Source organism: Plectropomus leopardus, chromosome 13 (assembly GCF_026936395.1).
Source record: "Plectropomus leopardus strain MGB_pleo_1.0 chromosome 13, ASM2693639v1, whole genome shotgun sequence".
Lineage (NCBI taxonomy): Eukaryota > Metazoa > Chordata > Actinopteri > Perciformes > Serranidae > Plectropomus > Plectropomus leopardus.
The window spans coordinates 28015250-28036326 of NC_142188.1; the positions used below are offsets into that span (position 1 = coordinate 28015250).

Consider the following 21077-nt stretch of genomic DNA (forward strand, 5'->3'; position numbering starts at 1 on the left):
CAGTTTTTTGCCATTGTGTCCCAGTTAACAGTTACATGCTTTGAAGTCATGACATAGCATGAACAAGTAATGTCAACTGAAAATGTAATGTCCAACCTCCACAGAGACAACAGGAGCTTGATGTGATTCGAGTCTGAGGCCAATCCAAGCTCCCGCTGTGCTGCATCATTAAATGTAAATGAAATTCATCAATTTGTAAAAACATTTTAAATCTATCAATTTATTAATCATCCCTGAATTCTGAAAAGTCAATAATTACTCACATGCTGGCACACGCCAGGCTCCATAATTCTCAGTTAGCATTACAGTTATTGTGGAAAAGATTTTTTGGGGGTGAAAATGACAGATGGATGGATATAAATCTGGATAGAAGAACGGTGATTGATGGATTTATTTCCTTTCCTTGTTTATTAACACAACAAAAGATTTCAGTTTTGAAATGTGATTGTGACGTTGTTTTTTTCATAGTTTCTCAGACTGATACTTGTTTCTAGAGTCACTTTATTATCCCTTTCTTATAGCAACTGACTCCTAAAAAGGTGGCTGAACTTCAAAGACCCCTGTGACAGACTGTCAGGTTATTTCATGATATTAAATGTTATTAAATCATTAGAGGCGCACCACAGGCTAAAAGACACGGGCCTGCATGTGAAATTTCATTTAATGACAAAATGCCCATAAAGGGCAGTTGCACTGCTGTGTCATCATGCAATAAATACTTGCTTTAGAAAGCAGAGGCTTGTCCTGCAGCGCATAATATGCCATGTGCTCCGGACTTTATGTCTGCGCTGCGGCTCCCCTCCCAGCGGTGTTAAAGAACCAGACGGCCGTAGCTAGATGAGTCCAACAGACGCTTGCCCTGACCTCAACACAGGAAGCACCTGATCCTAGCAGGACGCTTCGTGCGCTCCTCCGTTCCCCCTCATTTGCAGGCAGCACCCGACCTGCATCAGCGCGGGGACAAGGGCTCATTGCTGGAATGTACGGTGCAGACATCTGCTACCCATCACGCTGAGGCCGCTGGAGAAAGAAACAGATGCATCTTGTGTGACATGTCTTCATAAAAACAATGGGGGAAAATCTCTGCGGAGAAATATTAATATTTTCAATGAGGTGTGAGCGTAGAGAAGGGATATTTTTGTCCTATCCCATCATTTTTCTTGATAACAAGAACCTTGCATCAGGTGCTGAGCAATATCCCATCCACGCAGCCTTAACAAGGTCCTGGCCAGTGTACGCGGCTGGACGACATTCCCTAACAAAGTGAAGCCTCATGAAAATGACAACCATCAAATAACATTAAAAAATATGGCTGTCAGAGCACCATGCTGTGTCCAATTGAAAACTGTTTGCTGCCAAGTGAATGAATGAGGTATTGTAAGATGGAGTTGTGCTGAGAGGTGGATGGATCCAAGCATGGCGAGAGCAGGGAGCCCAGAACGTTATCATTGTAATCCCATAATGGACGCTTTAGGGCCTGAAAGGAGCGCTTCTCGTCCTGCCACTGGATTCCACTCATGGCTCTTTGTCTGTGGACTGCACAGAATTACCCTGTAATTGCTTTGGATTGTTCTGTGTAAATGAAAAACACATACAATTAGGATTACATAGAATAACCCCACAGTGTCTGTGGTGCAGACGTCTCGGGACGGCGCCGTCTGTGTACGCAAAAAAACCTTCAGGTGGGAGGACATGTGTATGCTGCAGACTGGGACACATTTTTCCTCATTACTTTGCTGCAAACTGTTTCGCATCATGCATACAGTGCATCTTCATATAATGCCCTCCCCCTCACTTCACACATACACACATGCACAAACACACACAGGCACTACTAACCAATGATTTTCTCATTCCACAGCAATATCCCCTACGTGAACCAGATGTAAGGAGAAGAGGAGGATGATTCTATCACATATGAGATACAATTCCCCTGTGGACCGCGGCACAGAGCGGGGAGATAGAGCAGCGGAGGGGAGACGGGGAGGGAGGCATGGGGAGATTGCCTGTCTGTAACCGGTCTTTCAGAGAAATAAAAAAAAAGAAAGTAAAGACTCTTGGATTTCTCTTAACTGTAGCTAACAGCTTCCAGTCAGCAAAGAGGTCATTTTGTTCTGCTTAAAACCCTGTTTGATGCACCCGTTGCAACATTGTCTATATTGATCTTTTTAGTCTTAAAATTAATTTAGCTTTAAAAGTCTTTTGCATAAAGTGTGCATGTTTAAAAAAAAATCACTTTTCTAAAAACCCCTCTTGGATCAGCTGGAAAAATTGTAGCAAAGCTGAAAACAGGGCTGTTTTTCAGAGTTTTTAGAGATCCGTGTTTCTCAGCCACGCTACAATCATGTAATAATCTTACAAAACACAATGCATTGTTGTAGATGAAACCACCTGATACAAAGGAGTTCAAATGAGCACAACTCTAAACATTTACGGCAGTATAACGCAACATACAAATTAATGCAGCAGTGGCACTCATCCAAAAAAAAATAAAAAACAACAGGGAAACAATGATAGTTACAATTTTGCTGCACATTGACTTCTTTTACATGAAGTACTTTTAGTATATTTTACTAATAGGGTTGGGTATCCTAAATCTGCAAAGGCAAAGTTAAACTTAAAAAATGTTACAGCATAGTTTTCAGTCTAAGTATACTAAAATTCATACATATTTATATTATTAATCTGTGCTCACCTGCACACACATTTGCTCGCTCACTCTATTTTTCTCACTCACACTCACAGTCTGTTTCATTATTCACACAATCTGACACCAAAATAAGGCTACGAAATCTGCATTATGACTCGTTCCTGTTGGTACCAGTTGTATAAGAATCTGTGCTATGTTGGCACCGAATTTTGGTACCCAACCCTATTTAGTAATAGCACTTGCATAGTTCATTTTACTTAAGTGCAATTTTAGATGCAGGACCACCTACGTATAGTAGAGTATTTTCCCAGTGTGGTATTATTAGTTCTTTTACTGGAGTAAAGGATCTGAATACTCTCCTCCACTGCAGCTCAGTGTACAGGTGCTGTCAATCTCTCCTCATTCCTTATCAGAGAAGCGCTGCTGTAAATTTACTTTTAACCGGACTACCACTGCGCTGATCTACTACAGCAAAGTGCCAGCACATACTCGCAGACTGTCTCTGCAGCAACAGCCAAATTCTCCTCTGTGGTACCCGACCAGAGCTGCTGCTAATCAGGCTGACCTGTGAGCTAGACAGAGCGAGTATAACTGCAGCGACGGTGAACAGCGAGGGTCAATCAAAGAAAGGTGAAAGGCCACCCTACTGCATGCATGGTAAATGCAAAACAAAATGCATGGACTTAATTTCTTGCAGCGATGTATGCTCATTTCAGCAGCCCGACCTCATTCACCTGGTTCACCCCAGAACGTTGTCCTCACAGACCTTCTCCCCCATTCTATTTCAATCTCCTCGGATCTGCACAAATCACATAAATGGCCTATTTTTGTTTCAAAACAGCTACTTTTGCTTAAAAGCGAAAAGTCTGCACCCCTGTGAAAAAGAAACAAGGACGGACAAGTCTTGCAATGCAGTCTTCTTTCCTTTTGTCTTTCTCAGCATTTCTTGTGTTTTTCTGCTTCTCTGCTGTAGGTAAGGGCAAACACACACCATGCTGTGTAGTTTTCAGATAAAGGGCCCCCCCATTTTCCAAAACTATAATTATAGGGAAGGTTTTGCTGAGCACACCTGATCTTTTCCACCATCCTCCTGCTGCATATTCAGACATTTTCACAACTGGCAACTTCCCAGCTCAACTGCAGTCCTTTAAAGCTGGCCACAGAGCAACTTCAGTATGACTACCAGTTCAAGTATTATATGTTTTACTGAAAGAGCTTTGACAGAAATTTGAGAGGCAGAGGAGAGCACAGCTCATTTATTTTCCTGGCACTTCCTCGGCTGATCTGAGGATTTGAACGAGTGACTTCTGTAGCACAAGCTTCTTCCTCTGGCTCTTGAGGCTATTGCTGCCCCCAACACAAGTGGCACATAATATGGAAAAGACTGCACAAGGATGGCATCAAGACACAATTTTTGCCTGGGGCTTTCTCTCTGGCAATTTTGCACTAAATCACTGCTTTATATCAGGCCTGTCAAACAGTTCACAGCAGGTGGAGAGATAACACTGGAGAGGGGAACCTATTATCAGAATAGATTACTTAATCATGTTCTAATTGTGCTAATCACTTGAAAATGCAATGTTAGTGAAATGAAAGTGTTTCTTGTTAATGAGAAGTCTCAGGAGGCGTACCTAAAGTGTAAAGATACCCCTTATCTTACAGATTGCTTTTTGTTAGCGTGCAGCAAAACATCCATCCTAAAGGGAACCCATTATGCTCATTTTTAGGTTCATACTTAGATTTTTAGGTTTCTACTAGCACATGTTTGCAGGCTTCATAGTTCAAACAACACTTTGTCTGTGTGGAAACACCTGTATTCACCCTTTGTCTGAAATGCTCTCTTGTAGCACCTTTCTCTTTTTTTAAAAAAAGATTATTTTGGGGGGGATTTTTCCCTTTATTGATAGGACAGCTGTAGAATGACAGGAAATGTGGGAGAGAGGGAGAATGACACGCAGCAAAGGGCCACAGGCTGGAATCGAACCCCGACCGCTGCTAAGGCCTCAGCATGTGGGGTGCACACTCTAACAGGTGAGCTACAGGTCACCCCAGCACCTTTATCTTTAAGCCCCCCTCCCAAAAAAGCCCTGTCTGCAGCCATGAGAATAACTGTAATAGAGTATGATGGCACATTCAAGATGAAAGATCACCAATAAAAGCTTCTTAACACAAGCAAACATGTTCCAGCCAAAACTTGATTTGAAATAGGGGGAAATTAACAACAAAACTGTGCAACCAACATGAGCTAATGTATTTCCCTAAAGTTAGCATGTAGGCTAGCTACATGTAGCAGTGTGCTTGCAGCCAAGGAATGACTGCACCTGAATATAACAGCACTTTCTACATGAAAAATCCACGATAAAAGCTTCTAAACCAAAATTGTGACAACCAGACATGTTCCAGCAGGAATATGATCCCAAATCTAGGACAAATTTACAACACTGGCAACAAAGGTAAGATTTTTACCCGATGTTAGCATGTAGCTACATGTAGCAGAGTAGGTTATGAAATATAAATACTTGCAGTAATGCACCCGGATGGGATGACCACATAAAAAAATGAGTCAGGATGTCCCGTTAGAGGTCTTAAAGCCAGATCCAATTGCTTAAACTCAGAATAGTACTATCCTTGTTTCCACATTACAAAATTTCACACAGGCACAGACCCGTACAGGACCTTGCACACTCATGCAAACAAAAAGTCTAAACCTTAAAATCATATATTTTACCCCAAAATAAAGTTGAGAACATACCATCATGAAAGCCAAAAGACTCAAACATGAAATAAGATGTCTTTCTTTTGAAGCTTCACAACTTAAAATAAGTGTCAAGTCACACGGGAGGTCCTGACACAGATGTGCTATTGTGTATCTTTTGCATATAGTTCCCAATATCCACTAGTTCTGAACTGCTAATTGACATAAGATAAGACAAGTAACAAGTAACATGTATGTTACTTAGTTATTAGTGCATTTTTTACCATATACATACTAAAAACAAGTCAATTTCATATTAAATGTAAATATGCCATCATCTCTAGTTTTTTTTGCAGCAAGTTAAGAGAAAAAATATCCCCTACAATCTATTGTTTACAGGTATGATGATTTAAAATGTTTCTCTGCTTGCTTATAAATTAGGGGATACACTAACATGCATGTCAAGAGTTTCCCCTTACTGGAAAAATCTTGAATTTCATGGAAACCAAATGACATCATGTTGTATATTTACATGTGTTTAATAAACACCAAACAGAACCACACAGGCCTGGCATCATTCTCTGAAATATAAGAATCCTCTTCCCTGACTGTTACTCTATTATTTCTCCCAGGCCTTAATCCCTTCAGGAATTGTATTCAATTACATTTGCGACCTGCTTATCTTAAATCAAGATGCATTTGCAGCCTCCTTTGTGAATCATAAACAAAACCAAAATGCATTTATATGCTGTATTCTGTCATTATTTTTCTTGATAAAATTCACATTGTGAGACTATTTCCCCTCAGAGAAAGTAAACTTTTCAGGCATTTCCTATCTGGCTGTCTCTTAAACAGATGATTTCAAAACTCACAGACCTGCTGCTTTCATTCTGGCCTCACACTCAAATAATAATTTTCACCTGGGATGCCAGGTGGAAATCTATTAATGTACTAATTAACAAAAGTGCTAATTCTGTGGAACATTATTTGGGGACTATGGGCAGGATATCAATTTGATGATTCAAATTCAGTCTGACGCAGGAAAAATATTAAGTTCTCTGACTTCAATTATGACTATAATTTTTATGCAAGCTTGCATAAGATATTACACTTCTCACTCAGTTAGTGAGAATATTGAGTATAAAAGTGGGCGTGCTAAGACATTACATTTGTTCTCTTTGAAGAATATATTTGGACTGTTTTTATTTCACACGAAACTGTATTTAGAGCAACATGCTACAAAATCTAAAACAAACTACTGTTAGCCATGGACATATATACATAGACGCCGCATTGCTCACTGAATCGTACGTCATTGTGCCGCCATACTGGATGTGGCAGCAATCTGCCAGGCTGGAAAGAAAACCGAAAAAAAGCTGTGCAAGACGATTAATTTCCGAGGGTTTTAACTTATCTCCATGAGCAGAGCTTCCTACCTGAATATATATAAACAAATGTTGCGTATGTCTCTTTATGCCCACTACAAGTAAAGTAATTTTGAATTTTGAATCAGAAAGTGTTTAGTATTAATTATGCTGGTACTTTTCATCCTATTTTTACTTTTCATCATATTTCGAAGAGGAAACGGAAATCCCTTCACTTGTTTAACCAGTCAAATCATCTCAAGCACTTTGTAACCTTATCATATTACTGGCAAGGTTTCATATCCACAAATGTCAGGAGTTGAGAACTAAACCCTCTTTTCATCCCCTCAAAAAGGAAGCTGAATCCTACATTAGAACACGATATACCTCAAGCTGTATAAAAGCTGTGAATACGAGAAATCTGTGCTCAAAATTTAATGTTAATTTAATTTTAACATATACTTTACTTTTATTCTATTTGTGTATGTATTCTTTTTAATTCATATTCCTCTATTTTCAGCTGGTTATTTTTTTTTCCTTTTTTTTATCATCCCCTGGTGCTGAATGTTTGTATGGCTGTCTGTTCTTTGCTTTTTGTTATTGTTTTATATTCATTTGCTGTCTTGAAAATCAAGTTTAATGCCAAAAAAATGATATTGACCAAACTTTGGATAACTGACTTGCATAAAATTTTGTGCATACTTATAATAGTAGCCCATTACCTGTTTACATATGTTTTTTAGAATAAAATAAGGGTACCTAATTTTCGGAGTATATCACTTCACTGCTAAAAAAAAAAGAGAGCAGACTCACTGCCAGTTGCAGTTTCATATCTTGATTATCAGACTTTGTTCATTTTTTTTGTCTAAATTATTGTATATTAATCACTGAATACAAAAACGATTCATCAGAATCAGTTAAAGGTAAACGTTAATGCTTTTTATTCAGAAAACCCACAGTTTTTACCTCTAATTGTATTTGTTTACAGGGCAGAGCTGCCACATCCAATATGGCGGACACAGTGATGTATCACAGCAACGGGCCAACACTGTCAATGCGGCGTTTACGTATATATGTCAATGCTATTAGCTAGCTAAGAGTACAGCAAGTAACACGCTTAAGTGCAAACCCTACAGCTTTTGTAGTTTAATTAATATGCAAGCTAAATGACAGCAACAAAATACATTTAACTGCAGAAATGTTAAAAATCTTGGTGGTATTTTTATTTTTATCTCATTTTTACTCACACAGTAGGCTCTCTCATGTTGCACACCACATTGTCAATAAAGTGCTTGCTTTAATAGAAAAAAAATAATTAAAAAAATAACCAAACATGGCACCTCTATGTTAACCTCACACTAATACTGTGATTCCTTACCACATTTAAGTTGCTGTTCACGTAGGTTGCGAAACTCCAGTCCGTGGAGATGGGTGGGGAACACACACACCGTGTCGTTGCCAATCCTCACCGAGCTGCTTCGGGCCCAGAGGAGCAGCCACTTCAGCTGACAGTCACAGAACAAAGTCTCAGTGCTGAAGTGCCTGGTGGGAAAACCAGCGTGCAGTTAGCTACAACCTGTGTGACTTGTGTTACTGAATTTGAGTGACTTCCTTCATCCTGTGTTGTCACAGCAACAGGGAAACACAGGTGTAAATGTTACAGTAAATTATGGTTTTATTTAACTTATGCCTTGTGCATGCTGACTCACTGCTTACTAACCCACCCGACAGATCCATCATTAATGTCATTAGTCCAGCTGTGCCTTCCCTGCTATAATCAGTCAAAACATCTGTAATGACTAGAATAACCACCTCACACTCCAGGTGTATCTGCACTCACAGTTTACATACATGTCTGTGAAAACATGAATGCTTCACACACATCTTCCCCCAGCACAGAAGCTGTACACCATCGGTTCAGTATCTGACCAAATGTCTATATCCCTCTGTTCCAGCGGTATGACATTGAATAATGGCTAGAAAAGCTTTTTTTGCAAAACATTACAATACAGGGAAGTTTATCTTTGAGATTTTATATATAAAATGACATCACTTCATCATTTTAACCTATAAGAAATTTTTGTGAAATTTGGTCACAATTACATATGAATTGTTGAGTTTATATGTCCAAAAACATCTTTTGTGAGGTCACAGTGACCTTGACCACTGACTTTTGATCATCAAATTCTAAGCCCTTCAAATTTGGCACTCATGTCCAAGAAGACATTCCCCTGAGGCCTTCTTGAAATAATGAGTTCACCAGAATGAGACAGACACAAGGTCGCAGTGAACTTGACCTTTGGCCACCAAAATCTAACAAATGGATCATAGAGTCAAAGTCAATGTTTGTGCCAAATTTGAGGAAATTCCCTAGAGGTATTCTTGAGATATCGGGTTCACAAGAATGATACGGATGCATGGACACAGTGGCCTATGACCACCAAAATCTAATAAGTTCATCATGGAGCCCAAGTGGACATTTGTGCCAAATTTGAATAAATTCCCTCAAGGCGCTCTTGAGATATTGCATTCATGAGAATGAGACAGACAGACAGACGGATAACATAATGCCTCTGGCCTTGGCTATTATTGGAGCAGAGGCATAAAAACAGCCTAAATTTGTGACTGTATCCTTAACATAACAACAGAAATTTAAATGTTTTTTAAAACTACAACTTGAGGTGAGTGAATGCATTAAATAAATGATAAATTTGCCTTACAGCACTCGGAGAGCCACGAGATGCGTGAAGAGTCCCACAGTCAAAGTGGAGAAGATGTTCCCAGATAGATTCCTGGAAAAGATCAAACACAAAGACATAAAGACATTTATCCAGAAACAGGTCACTCCTCCTCACATGCACTGAAGCCACACACCTGTGCTGTGCCATGTAGTACTAAATTCACATCAAACATCATATTCTAAACAGACAGAAATTTAGCATAAAGCAGCGTAACACATGTTTTTAATTTAGGGATCACTCACAATTTTGAGAGGTTGCCCAGATCGAGGAACATTTCAGGCGAGAGACAGCCAATCCTGTTGTTGGACAGGTCCCTACAAGGACAAAAAAAAAGGCAAAGGAGAAGAACGGCCATCAATTTTACTGATATTCTAATCAGCACAAGAGACAGCAGTTGGAATATGTGTCTGTTTTAGTGTCTGTGTTTATGTTTGCTTTTTTTTTTAATAAAGTAAACCGTGTTCATTTATCTGCTAAACTTCCTGGAATATTTGTCCTGATCTTCTGTAACCTTTACTCTTCATATAACGGTTGTTGGCACACATACGCACACACACACAAGCACATACACACCCACGTGCAAATGCAGTGGGCTTCCGTGTGCGAGTGGCTAAGCACTGTCGCGTCCGTGGCTCCGTGCCCTCGCACTCTGTAATTAAAGAGCTGCTTTGCTGGAGCAGCTGTGGGAAAATAAGCAGAGCACTCGAGTAATCACCAGTTGGGGAGCACTTAAATTAGCACTCTGCTGCTCCCCGAGCTTGGCGCACACGCGCCCCGAATCAGCACAGCTAACTCACTGCCTGCATCCCTGCCAGCCCGGATCCCACTAACTATCAGGCTGCAATCATGTCACTCACTCTGATGCCTATATGTAGAAAGCCAGGACGAGAGCAATCGTCGAGAAAATTACTCTCGTAAAAGAAACCAGAAACAAAGAAAAAAAACTCTACTTTTTTCTACTTTCAAAATCATTACTTTGTGCATGTTTACAATGCAAGTTCATGAGACATTTCAAGTCTTATGTAACACTGAAAGTCCAAGTTTGGAAATTGTTAATAAAAACCTGAAGAAATAAAGAAGCTTTGTTCCAATTAATATGCATGCTGTCATTTTCTCAACAGTGGAGTGGTAAAGCTGCCTTTTGGAGATATTTACTCCAAACTTAAAAGAGGCTTTTGAAAGAGAAAATAATGCAAATTTTCTTTTACAAATAAAACTTTTAACTCATGAGAAAAAACTCACTCTTAGTAAATTCAGTGAGGTACACTTTGGGGTGCTGCCATTACAGTATTTGGTTTGATGTGACCTGTAGTTTATGGTAGATGGGAGACTTTCAATGGACTGCTACGATCTGCAAGGTGAGGGTCACACAACAGACGGAGGCTCCTCAATGTCAGCAGGCTAATTTCTAACTAGCCTTGTCTATTTGTAGTGTAGAAGAGTGTATAACAAAATTGTCCTTAAACCTGCCATATCTCTCTTCTCTAAGATCTCTATTTAATTTCAATAAATTGTCATTTGAATAATGCTTTTTTTTTTTTCAAATGAAGCGTATATTTAAGAAACAAGTTAATGATTTGTAGAAGGTCTAACCTCCCTGCGGAATACAATCAGATTTGGAAAACATCAAAAGTTGAATCATCTTCTATACTACAGTGATATTATCACTGACTCGTTAATATTTGGGTCTGTCACCCACCAAACGACTTCCACCAGCTCAGTTAAAAGGTGTGCTGAAGAAAAAAAACGGATAAAGTCAGCACAGGTCAACACCATATAAATTAATAAGGACAACAAGCATCATTTTCTATAATCAAATCTCACTGGAATGTGTCCATTTTATGTATTTATTTTTTGATGAAAACTACTACTATAATAAAGCCTGACCAGGCCACAACTTTGGGGTTAGTTTGGCCAAACCACTCAACAGCAATTTCCACGTGATAACACTGGGTCTGAAAAAAGACTTTTTTTTTTTTTACAATAGACTTTTGTTGTGCAAGAGACATCTGTGCATGATTTGATTTTATCTCCAATCGAGTTAGCTGAGGGCTTAAAGTTGCTGGCCCAGCCAGCAGAAGTTAGCTGTTCAGCCAGAACCTAAGATTGAAGATCAGTTTTTTTGGCTTAATGCTTCACCACTGAGCAACTTTCATAGGAATGAAAGGCTTCCAATGTAGGGAACAATGACATCAAATTTTGTATTTGGTTTTTTTTTCTTTTTTGGAAATGTGTGTGTATCTATTCTGTGTCCTCTCAAAATCCAGAGGTTCTTGCCGGGCGCAGATGGAGCTCTCCATGACTTCTTTTTTCCCTCAGCAGCAGTTTGTGACTTGTGAGGTGGATAATTGGTTCATCACTTCCCTCAGAACTGACCATATTAGACCGATGGACTAGAGGAGCAGCAGCTGTGAGTGAATGCAAACTTTTAGACCCAGCAGAGTGAACAGTTAAGTTTCACTTTCAATACTCCTTATGTTCTGCTGCTCCATCTGTGCCCAGAGTATGCTCTTTGCTCCAGGGGTGGTGAAACGAATAACTGAACGGCACACATTTTTCAACAGCACTCCGAATGAATGGCCTGGCTCCAAAAATAGAAAATCAATTTGCGGTGGCAGATTTTTTTTTTTTGGACTGGGCTGCCATGAATAAATGATCTTTGGGAAACCCGAATAGTGGGCAGCTAGCAGAAACAAGCATGCTAGCATATCAGACTGCTAGCTTCCGCACTAGCTCGGCTGACTCCATTGGTGACTCTTCTTGCAGGTTGCAGCAGTCCATCTAGAGTCTCTCCACGGTGGCTTGTGTTAGCCATCTGACGGATTTCTGCTTCATCTTGCTGACTTTATGTATCTCTTCCACTTTTGCTTCTGTCAAACATTTTTAACTGAGTCATGTCTCTGATTTTTCCTTAGAGAAACTGCATCAGGAATGATGGGAAATCGAGGGAAATTCAGTGAGCCTTTAGCAAAGGGTTACAAAGTCTTTCTTTGACACACTAAGCGGCATAAGATCAGTGGTTCTAATCTCCAAAATCTCAACGGACAAAGTGAATGACAAATTATCTCCCTGCTGTTGTGCCCTCTAGCAAAACATGAAAACCCTTAAATCCTGCAGATCTGGTCACACCAGGCAGCTCCGAGATGTCAGTGTGTCTGTGTTAACATGGAAATGTTGCTTGAGAAGGGGCACTGTGGCCTCACTTAGCACTGCCTGGACAAAGAAGGCTTAAAAAAACTGAAGTAGTAGTTTCAACACTTTCGCATCAGTTAAATGTTTCAGTCCTCTCTTCACTCTGTACTTTAGACACTCCTTCTCGTTGTCTCTAAAGCCAGAGGACTTGTCCCCGTGTCCCCTGGAGAAGGCTATTACAAGGCTTCATCATACTTACAGTCTCCTCAGAGCCAGCAGACCACGGAAGGCCCCGGGCTCCACTGTACTTATCAAATTATTCTTCAGGTCCCTGGAGAAGAGAGACAGAGAGAGAAAGAGTCAGACGACAGTTAAGTCAGTGATTATTATCTATCTACATATCTGTCTGCCTGTGTCTCTGTCTGTCTGTGCACTGACACTAAGTGGCGGGCAGGCATTGGTTTTGACACGAAATTCACTTGAGCTCGTGCTTGCTGACCGTATAAACATTCCAAGGAAACATGATTCATTGAAATGGAGAAGAGGATGTTTACATTGTTCACACAGTAGAGCACAGTGCACGAAATAATGGCTTGCTAGTTGGAAATAAAGGGATGGACTCAAGAAAGTTTGTAGTCTTGCGGACAGCTGGAACCAATATCAAGTGTGGACCACAGCATTTTCCCTGTTAAGTTTTTAAACTATTTGTATGTTCTTATCTAATCTTATCTTATCCTATCTTATTCTAAGTGACAACTAACCCTTTAAATGCTTGGTCAACATCACTTTTCTTGTGCTGCTCTCAGACGCCTTTCAAAAGTAATTAAACCTTTGAAATCTGACCAAATTGGTTAGATTTGAAATTGTTCAGAGAAATGTATTTTTAATTATTATAAGTAAATATATAAAATTATTGTACAGAATTATTTTAATTTTTAAGTAGTGTTTTTCAGGTCATTTCATCTTTTTTTTGAAAACGTTCCCATGTTATTTTCATAATGTTTTGTTTGTTTTATGGGGTTTTTTGCAAATTTTGAGGTAATCTTTACTAATTTCTTGCTAATTTCTGAGTCATTTCTTCTCATTGTGCCCATTGTCTTCTTACTGTGTTTTTGAAAGCAGTTTGCCCAGGTTTCAAAGTGTTAAGTAACACTGCTATCCGTTAATTAACTTCTAATTAGCACTTAACCTTACTTCATGTATTATTCCAATTTCAAAACACTGGGCCATTTATTATTGCGTTAACTTGCACCTGTTAGCTGGACAGCACACACTATTTCCTGCACGCTTAAGACCCAGACCACATCCAGCCAAGACGTAAAAGCACACACATGTTGAGCATTCAGCCCGGCGCTCCTCATCCACCCCCACCGCTCACCCCTGAAACCTCCAACGCTACTAAAAATGGATCTCAGAAAAATCTCCTCTCTGGTTTTCTCTGCAGGCCAAAGAAAACTTCCTGAAATTGTGTCCCTGGTTTCCTCTAACTTTGCACTGTACGTCCAGTGTGATGAGAATGTGAAGAAGGGTAGCGCCTTTTTCCAAATGCGAGCAACAAAAATTTTTTTTTTTTTAAATTAACAGTCATACAGGCCAGACCAGGGCCAGCCAAAAGAAACAAAACTAGCCCAATAGGACAATCAAAGCCATAACCATAGTCCCAAAGTGAAAATAAAAGTAATGCTTAAACTCTTTATTTGACCAATGGTAGCAAAATGCTCCCTTCTAACTAATCAAGCAGAAGCTAAATAACTCACCAGGATACACTTAGTAGAGTGAATGATTAATAGGAACCATATAATAATGCCCATTTTCTATAAAGAATGTCTACAACACACAAGTGTGGTTGTGTTTCAATACCTGGTGTTTCTTTTGGTCAATGTAAAGCATTCGTTACACATACAGAAGACGAGCCATCATTAGCGGCAGAAAAATGACTCTCATCTGAGGCTAATGATGTGTATCATGTGTAAATTGGTTAAAACACACCATTAGGATTCCCCAACAGCCGTCCAACCAGGTTGTGACCACACCAAAGGTCATCTGACAAAAAACAACCTAACAAGTTATTTTTGTAATCTGGCATTTGATGCAATCTGTGTGCTTGGTTTGAGCACCTGAATACACCAGCTTTCTATTTCTGCTGACTTTTCACAAGAAGGAATTACTAATGAGACTTTCTGTAGACATCCTCCAGGAGACGTCATTCACACAGCGAGGTGTAGCACGCCTTAGGAAGAGCACTGAAGTTGCCTTCCTGACAGACTAACCTCCCGGTCCAGTCAGTTTGGCCAAGGGCTGGCTCTCATCTCCGCTGTCATCCAAAGTTGCCTTTGATCATGTACAATACGATACAAAAGAGCAGGCGGAGGGTGGAGGTCAAGAGGTCATTCGCTGTGCCTGCAGCACCTCCTTTTATCCTGAACTGTCTTGCAGCTCACCACTCTACCCTCTTTGAATGTGCTGAATGTTCAGAACCACCCTATCGAAGGTTCCACCTCGACTGATGGCCATATGACAGGGCAGAGGCCACTGCTCAGTGGGTCTACAAACAGGAAATGTACTAAGAGTATCCAGGAATGCTGAATCCAATTCTGTAATGTACATAAAGAGCGGAGACAATCATAGGGGACACCTTTGTAAGAACTCCAATGACCTTTGTAGTAGAGCGGGTCGTCCACTAATCGGAAGGCTGACAAACGTCCTGTCGAAGATACTGAACCCCTCATCACTCCCGAAGGCTATACCATTAGTGGGTTAGTTCATTCACATGGTAAGCTCGGCCATGAGTGTATGAAAGTCCATGAATAGTTGAATTTGACACAAAGTGTAAAAGCACTTTTGAGTGGTCAGAGAACTAGAAGAGCGCAATACCAATGGCTATCTATTTACCATTTCCACCACTTGCATGTGCACTGCGTTATGGCTCCACTGCGGTTTTGCTCCATGATCCCTCATCCGACAATTCCCACCGGTTGCAATTTGAGTCCAGCACGGCGAGACTGAGGATCAGCCGGAGCAGCGAGACTGAGGAATTCCCACGGTAATTATAGAATCACGCGCATTATATCAGTACAGAAGAAGTAACAACTCCATTCACTCCATGGATTAATTATCGTGATGTTGATTCTGGTAGAAATTAGGGGTTACCATTTGCCTGAAAGACCCCCCTTCACCTAAACCAAAACTATTATTAATCAAAACTAGGTATTCGAACTGAACCATTGCTGTACAGGGGTCACAGTATGATGCTGAAGACCAACAAAGGATAAACAGTATGTAGATTGTTGCAAGAACCAAAAATTACAATTGCAAGGTCTGCCCAAAAACTGTATTTATTTCATTTAAAAGGGACCACTTACAGTTTAAAAAATAAATGTTACCATTTTATGCATCATACCAGATTATAGCTTAGAGCACCACCAAGGTGGAACTAATTGAAACATTTCTAATGCACACAACATTTTCTTTCATTATTCAGTTTATTTCAGTATTTTCAGCTTCATAGCATTAGGGTTGCATTTCAGTTTTGGAGCCTATTGTGGCCTTTTGGGAATGTGTTTTGTCAGTGTTCATAGAATAAAAAATGTCCCTTATTTTATAATGAAAATAGTTTGCCAAAGTCACCAGTGGTCTTTGACATTTGCACTACTGTCTGTTGAAAATGAATGAACAGAAATATGCTTTTGGGTCCTTGGAATTTAAACATGTATGTCTGAGTCCCCTCCAGATGCTATTATATGTCACTATCATAATATTCTCTAGAAAATAATAGTGAGTTACTGGCTTCCTGCATGAGGTCATTTTTTAAAAGCATATAAAACAAAGTTTGGCATCAAAGGCAACATAACAACCTTTTACAGCCATCAGACATGAGCCAACAAATATCTGCAAATAAATGTTATAAATTATGGCTGTGTTATAAACTGCTGAGGTTCCAGACGGGTGGGGTGGGCAACATAATACAACAGAATGGGTGCCAAAAAGATTCAACAATCAGAGGAAACTATTTGAAAGTCCATTGAGCACCCCTTTCTGCATCTTTGTCTGTGATTAATGGTGTTGTATGCAGGGTTTCTACAGCTGAAGGTTAGTTAGATTTAAGCATTTCAATAGACGTTTTAATACCACTTGGAATTGAAATTAAGACCGATTTTTACAATGACAAAAAAATTAAGGAAAACACATGAACTGACATACATTACTACTATTTTCCCAAATGTTTATTTTAACGTAAGAGCATGACCGTTTTGGTCAATTAAAAAAAAGTAAATCGATCTACTTAAAATGTAAAAAAGGTTCTTCTATGCTGATCTGCATGACGTTAATGCAAGAGGCATCCAGTAAATTATTTGCAATATAGATATTAGCAGTTATTTTGAACACAACGTCAGAACAATGTCTTAGCATTTTTGAGACTTTCGTAAGATATATTTAAGACATTTTAACAGTCATTTAAAGCCTTATAAGAATTTTTAAGGATCTGCTGGAACCCTTACATGATCCATAATGTCCTCAGTTAAGTTCCACATGTCTGGTACTACAAAAAGGATGAAACAAACTGAAAAAATGTACACTGTCCCTTTTTGAGGACCCTAGACAGAATTTGATAACATTTCCTGCCCTATTCTTAACACGTTAACTACTTAACTTGCCCTTGGTACAATACCAAATTTGCATTTAGGAAAGAGCAGCACTGATGAGTTCATGAGGTCTCTTTCCCCGTTTCCCTGTCTTTTCACTTTGTATTACCCACACAAACAAGGACACTACCATTGGTTCCCAACTGGTCTGGCCTCGAGGATGCATATTTCATTTAATCAAACTCAACACATAAGCTACCTTAACAACCATTCAGATCTGTTTCCATTTGTCCTGTTAAGGATCACAAGGAGCTGGAGCCAATCCCAGAGCACATCCAGTGAGGGTGCATCTATACAGTACCAGTCCAACACACAGTTGATCACCTGCGGAGCTTTTAATTTACCTAGGTTGCTTGTCTTTCGACTGTGGGAGGTATACTGTGAACTCAACAAATAAAATTAAGGTTAACCCTGAACCTCCTTGCTGTGTTAGCCACTAAACTGTCTAATTTAGGCTCATGCAGGATTCTGAAAGTGCAGAGTAACCTGTGAAGGGGCCTGGCAACAATAAAAGGTCAATAAAGCAATCGAAAGACAACAGAGAAAAGTAGCTGCCAAGGTAGGTTTAAGTCATGCCAGCATTTCCTTGCATACACGACACTAGGTTGTTTTTGTGTAAGTAAAAGTTTGAAATATTGTATGTCATACTTGTGCTGAGCAGTTCTGTAGAGCAAGCTAGCTTCTATTCTGTCATCGCTACTTGCAGGAGTAGAGCAATAAAATGCTAAACAAGGACAACGTATCTAAAACTGCCCAAATCAATAGGGTACTTTTACTTTAAAACTGTACAATTAGTGTACAGCAGACATGAGTACCTCAAAATATATATCTTTCTTTACAAAGTGGATCCATAGTATGGCATGGCAATATGGAGACAAACAAATATCACAATATTTTTGACCAAATACCTCAATATTTACATTGCAGTAGTTAGGACTGACTACTGGGGGGTTTGCTGGATAAGCAAACAATCTTTTGCATGTGTTTGTTCCTTGCGGATGATTCTGTGCCCGCTTTTTTAAATTCTGAGAATTTTTGTGCGTTCATGAATGAAGCGCAGGGCGGATCTCTTCGAATTTTACTTTTTCCTCACTAGCAGTTTGTTGAGTTTCAGTAACTGGATGAAAAATTGAGGAACAAACTGTTTGGTGATCACACTCAAGACTTCCTGTTGATCAGTTTTCTGGTCAGATCAATCAGAGCTGATCTAATCTGATCAGGTCAATGGATTAGAGGAGCAGCTGCTGCAGAGGTGAGTAAAAGCAAATTTTCTTTATCCCAAATCTAATATTCCAAATCTAAGAAAATATCTAGCCTCATATCACAATATCGATAGTGTACTGATTTGTAACCCAACTGTGGTCCTCCCACAATAGATATATCCAATATTTCATTTTAAAGCCAATATCTGCTGATACCAATGATGTGCCAATACTGTTGTGCATACATACTGATTTGCATTTACATACAACTTCACCTTTCCAACAAGACCCCAACAAGTTATAGAGGGGTCTAATGCAAAAGCACACTATGACACATGTTCTGCAGTTGATGTTCACGTGCTCACAAGCATACCCATAAATACTCCTATAAAATCCAGCACTTCTATAAAGGTCACAAAAAAGCAAAATGACTGGTACCATTACGACTTGCATAATAAATTCAGCATAATCTACATTTCCACGACATTATTTCCATCCGTGCAACAACACTCACCACTCCATTAGTCTGAGTTTGGCTTATTTTTAGCAGAAATACTGTATTCTCAATCTGATTATTCAGTTGCACTTTAAAATGCAGCTGTTAATGACAGTCCACATTTCCAATATACCACAATACAGACGTTCCAGGGAAAAGACGAGAATTTGCCATATGAGGCTTTAAATATAAAACAGATATAGAAAGCACAGCATTTGCAGTAAGAGCAGAAAGCAACAGAATATTAACAGTAAAGTGCAGCAAATCAGAAAACAGAGAGTCTTCTGAATGCAGTATATTAAATATACTTTTGGAACAGGGGAAATAAAATCTAAGTAGTGCCTCTGATAATAGTCTGTGTCAAACAAAGACCTGTTTCTCTCTTTAGCCGAGGTAAACAAAAGCCCTGGCCACTATTTGAGAATTTACGGTACACATGCACACACACACACGTACAAACAAATGATAACTACCTTTGGGGAGACTTGCCCCACATATCCACTGTAGATACAGCTGGAGCAGCTCAAATGAGATGAATGTTTAAACAATAACCATTTTCTACTCCCCCGGCCCTGCCTGTTTGAAGAGCAGGAGCAGCCCTCAGTATAAACTCCAACGTTTGTGGTTAATGTTTGAAAAGCTACTGAAGTGCTTCCCAATTAATTTAAACTGCACTGTATATCTTAGCCTGCTCAATTTCTCCCGAGCCATGTGACCCTGAGGACATCAGCCTGCTCACTATGTGACACTAATGGGCAGATTCCTCCCTGAATCTAGATGATTACCACATCACACAGTCACACTGAAGCAGAGGTGTGCGCACACAAATGTGTTGGGTGTGGGTAAAAAATGCACGCAGTAACACTGACCAGACCACACACAATGCTGCAGGCAAAGCCTCCAGACACGGTGCTGCTCTCTCTTTGTGAGCAAACAGTATTTAATCATGCAGAGTCTCATTAAATAGATCTCAATGTTGATGTCATTATCAAAATCAGATTCGCAAAAGGTCACATTCTACATGAAGTACGTAAGCAAATAAAACTGCAGCTTGCCGCGGCCACTCGGGCACTCTTCCAAATGGAAAGTGATACTGCGTGATGTACTCCATTGTACACGCACTTAATGAAATGAGACGATGACATACAGTACGTTCATTAGTATAACTCGTATCATATTTCTCAGTGGCATGTTGGGGTCTACAGCTGGATGTGTGTATGTACTGTGAAGCCAACTTGTTTCCTGTAAACAACAAGAATCTCACATTATGTAAAGGGCTCAGGTCAGAGCACACACACATACACTACATCCAGTTTATAACATATTTCAGACTGGAGAGTTGAGAGTAGAGTCAAAACAATTTGGTCATTTGGTCGGCTGACAGAATTCTGAAGCAATTTAGATAATAAATTGTTTTGGTTTTTTCATCCAGCAAAACATTTGCTGGTTCCAGCTCCTTCAAATATTACCATTTGCCTTTTTTAAAAATTGTTGTATATTGAATATTTGGGGGGTTTTGCACTGTTGGTTAGACAAAACAAGACATTTGAAGACATCACCTTGAGTTCTCAGCACACAGGTGCTGTGACTCTAGAGAGGGCAAGGTCAGACTGCCCACTACTTTCCTCCACACTGAAAAATCTCAAGTTTTCAAAGACGTTTGATGAAATTTTCAGCCCAGCTGTAACAGGAAAGGTTCGCACTGTACGTTTCTGCAAACCATGGATAAATTACATTTGTATGTTTCACACCAATGTTTTTTAAAGCGTTATCGTATATGGGCTGACTTTTTCTGGGGAGGGGATGATGTATGCTGTGTCACATCCGCGAGACTGCCAAGCTGCTGACCGCGGTTCAAAACCAACAAACAACACCAGTTGTTTTTTGGCAACCCTTTACAGTGACTAGTCAGCGGTTTTTGTGGAACTGAACCGGGGTGTTTTTTGGCGACACATTACACCATTTCCCAGCAGAATTTGAGCCACTAAACCTGTGTGGTTTTTAAAAACACATGGCCACTTTCCCCTGCAAACTCATACACCAACCCTGGGTGTTTTTCACCAACACATTGTAGAGTTTTTTTTTTTTTTTAGCAGCAGTTAACCTACCAAACCAAGGCGTTGTTAAATCACCTGTCCTTTCTTTCCCAGCAGC

At 39.7% G+C, this 21077-nt stretch overlaps 1 protein-coding gene across 2 annotated transcripts in view; it reads right to left on the reverse strand.

Moving 5' to 3' along the window:
• The window catches only part of adgra1b (adhesion G protein-coupled receptor A1b), a 266720-nt gene that overhangs the window by 169278 nt on the left and 76365 nt on the right, over window positions 1-21077 (reverse strand). For both annotated transcript variants that reach the window (XM_088086276.1, XM_042501884.2), the window contains 4 exons: window positions 12842-12913; window positions 9693-9764; window positions 9430-9501; window positions 8088-8251 (listed from right to left, as the gene is read on the reverse strand). In XM_088086276.1, the coding sequence (XP_087942402.1) occupies window positions 8088-8251; window positions 9430-9501; window positions 9693-9764; window positions 12842-12913 (380 nt within the window). The remainder of the gene's footprint in view (window positions 1-8087; window positions 8252-9429; window positions 9502-9692; window positions 9765-12841; window positions 12914-21077) is intronic.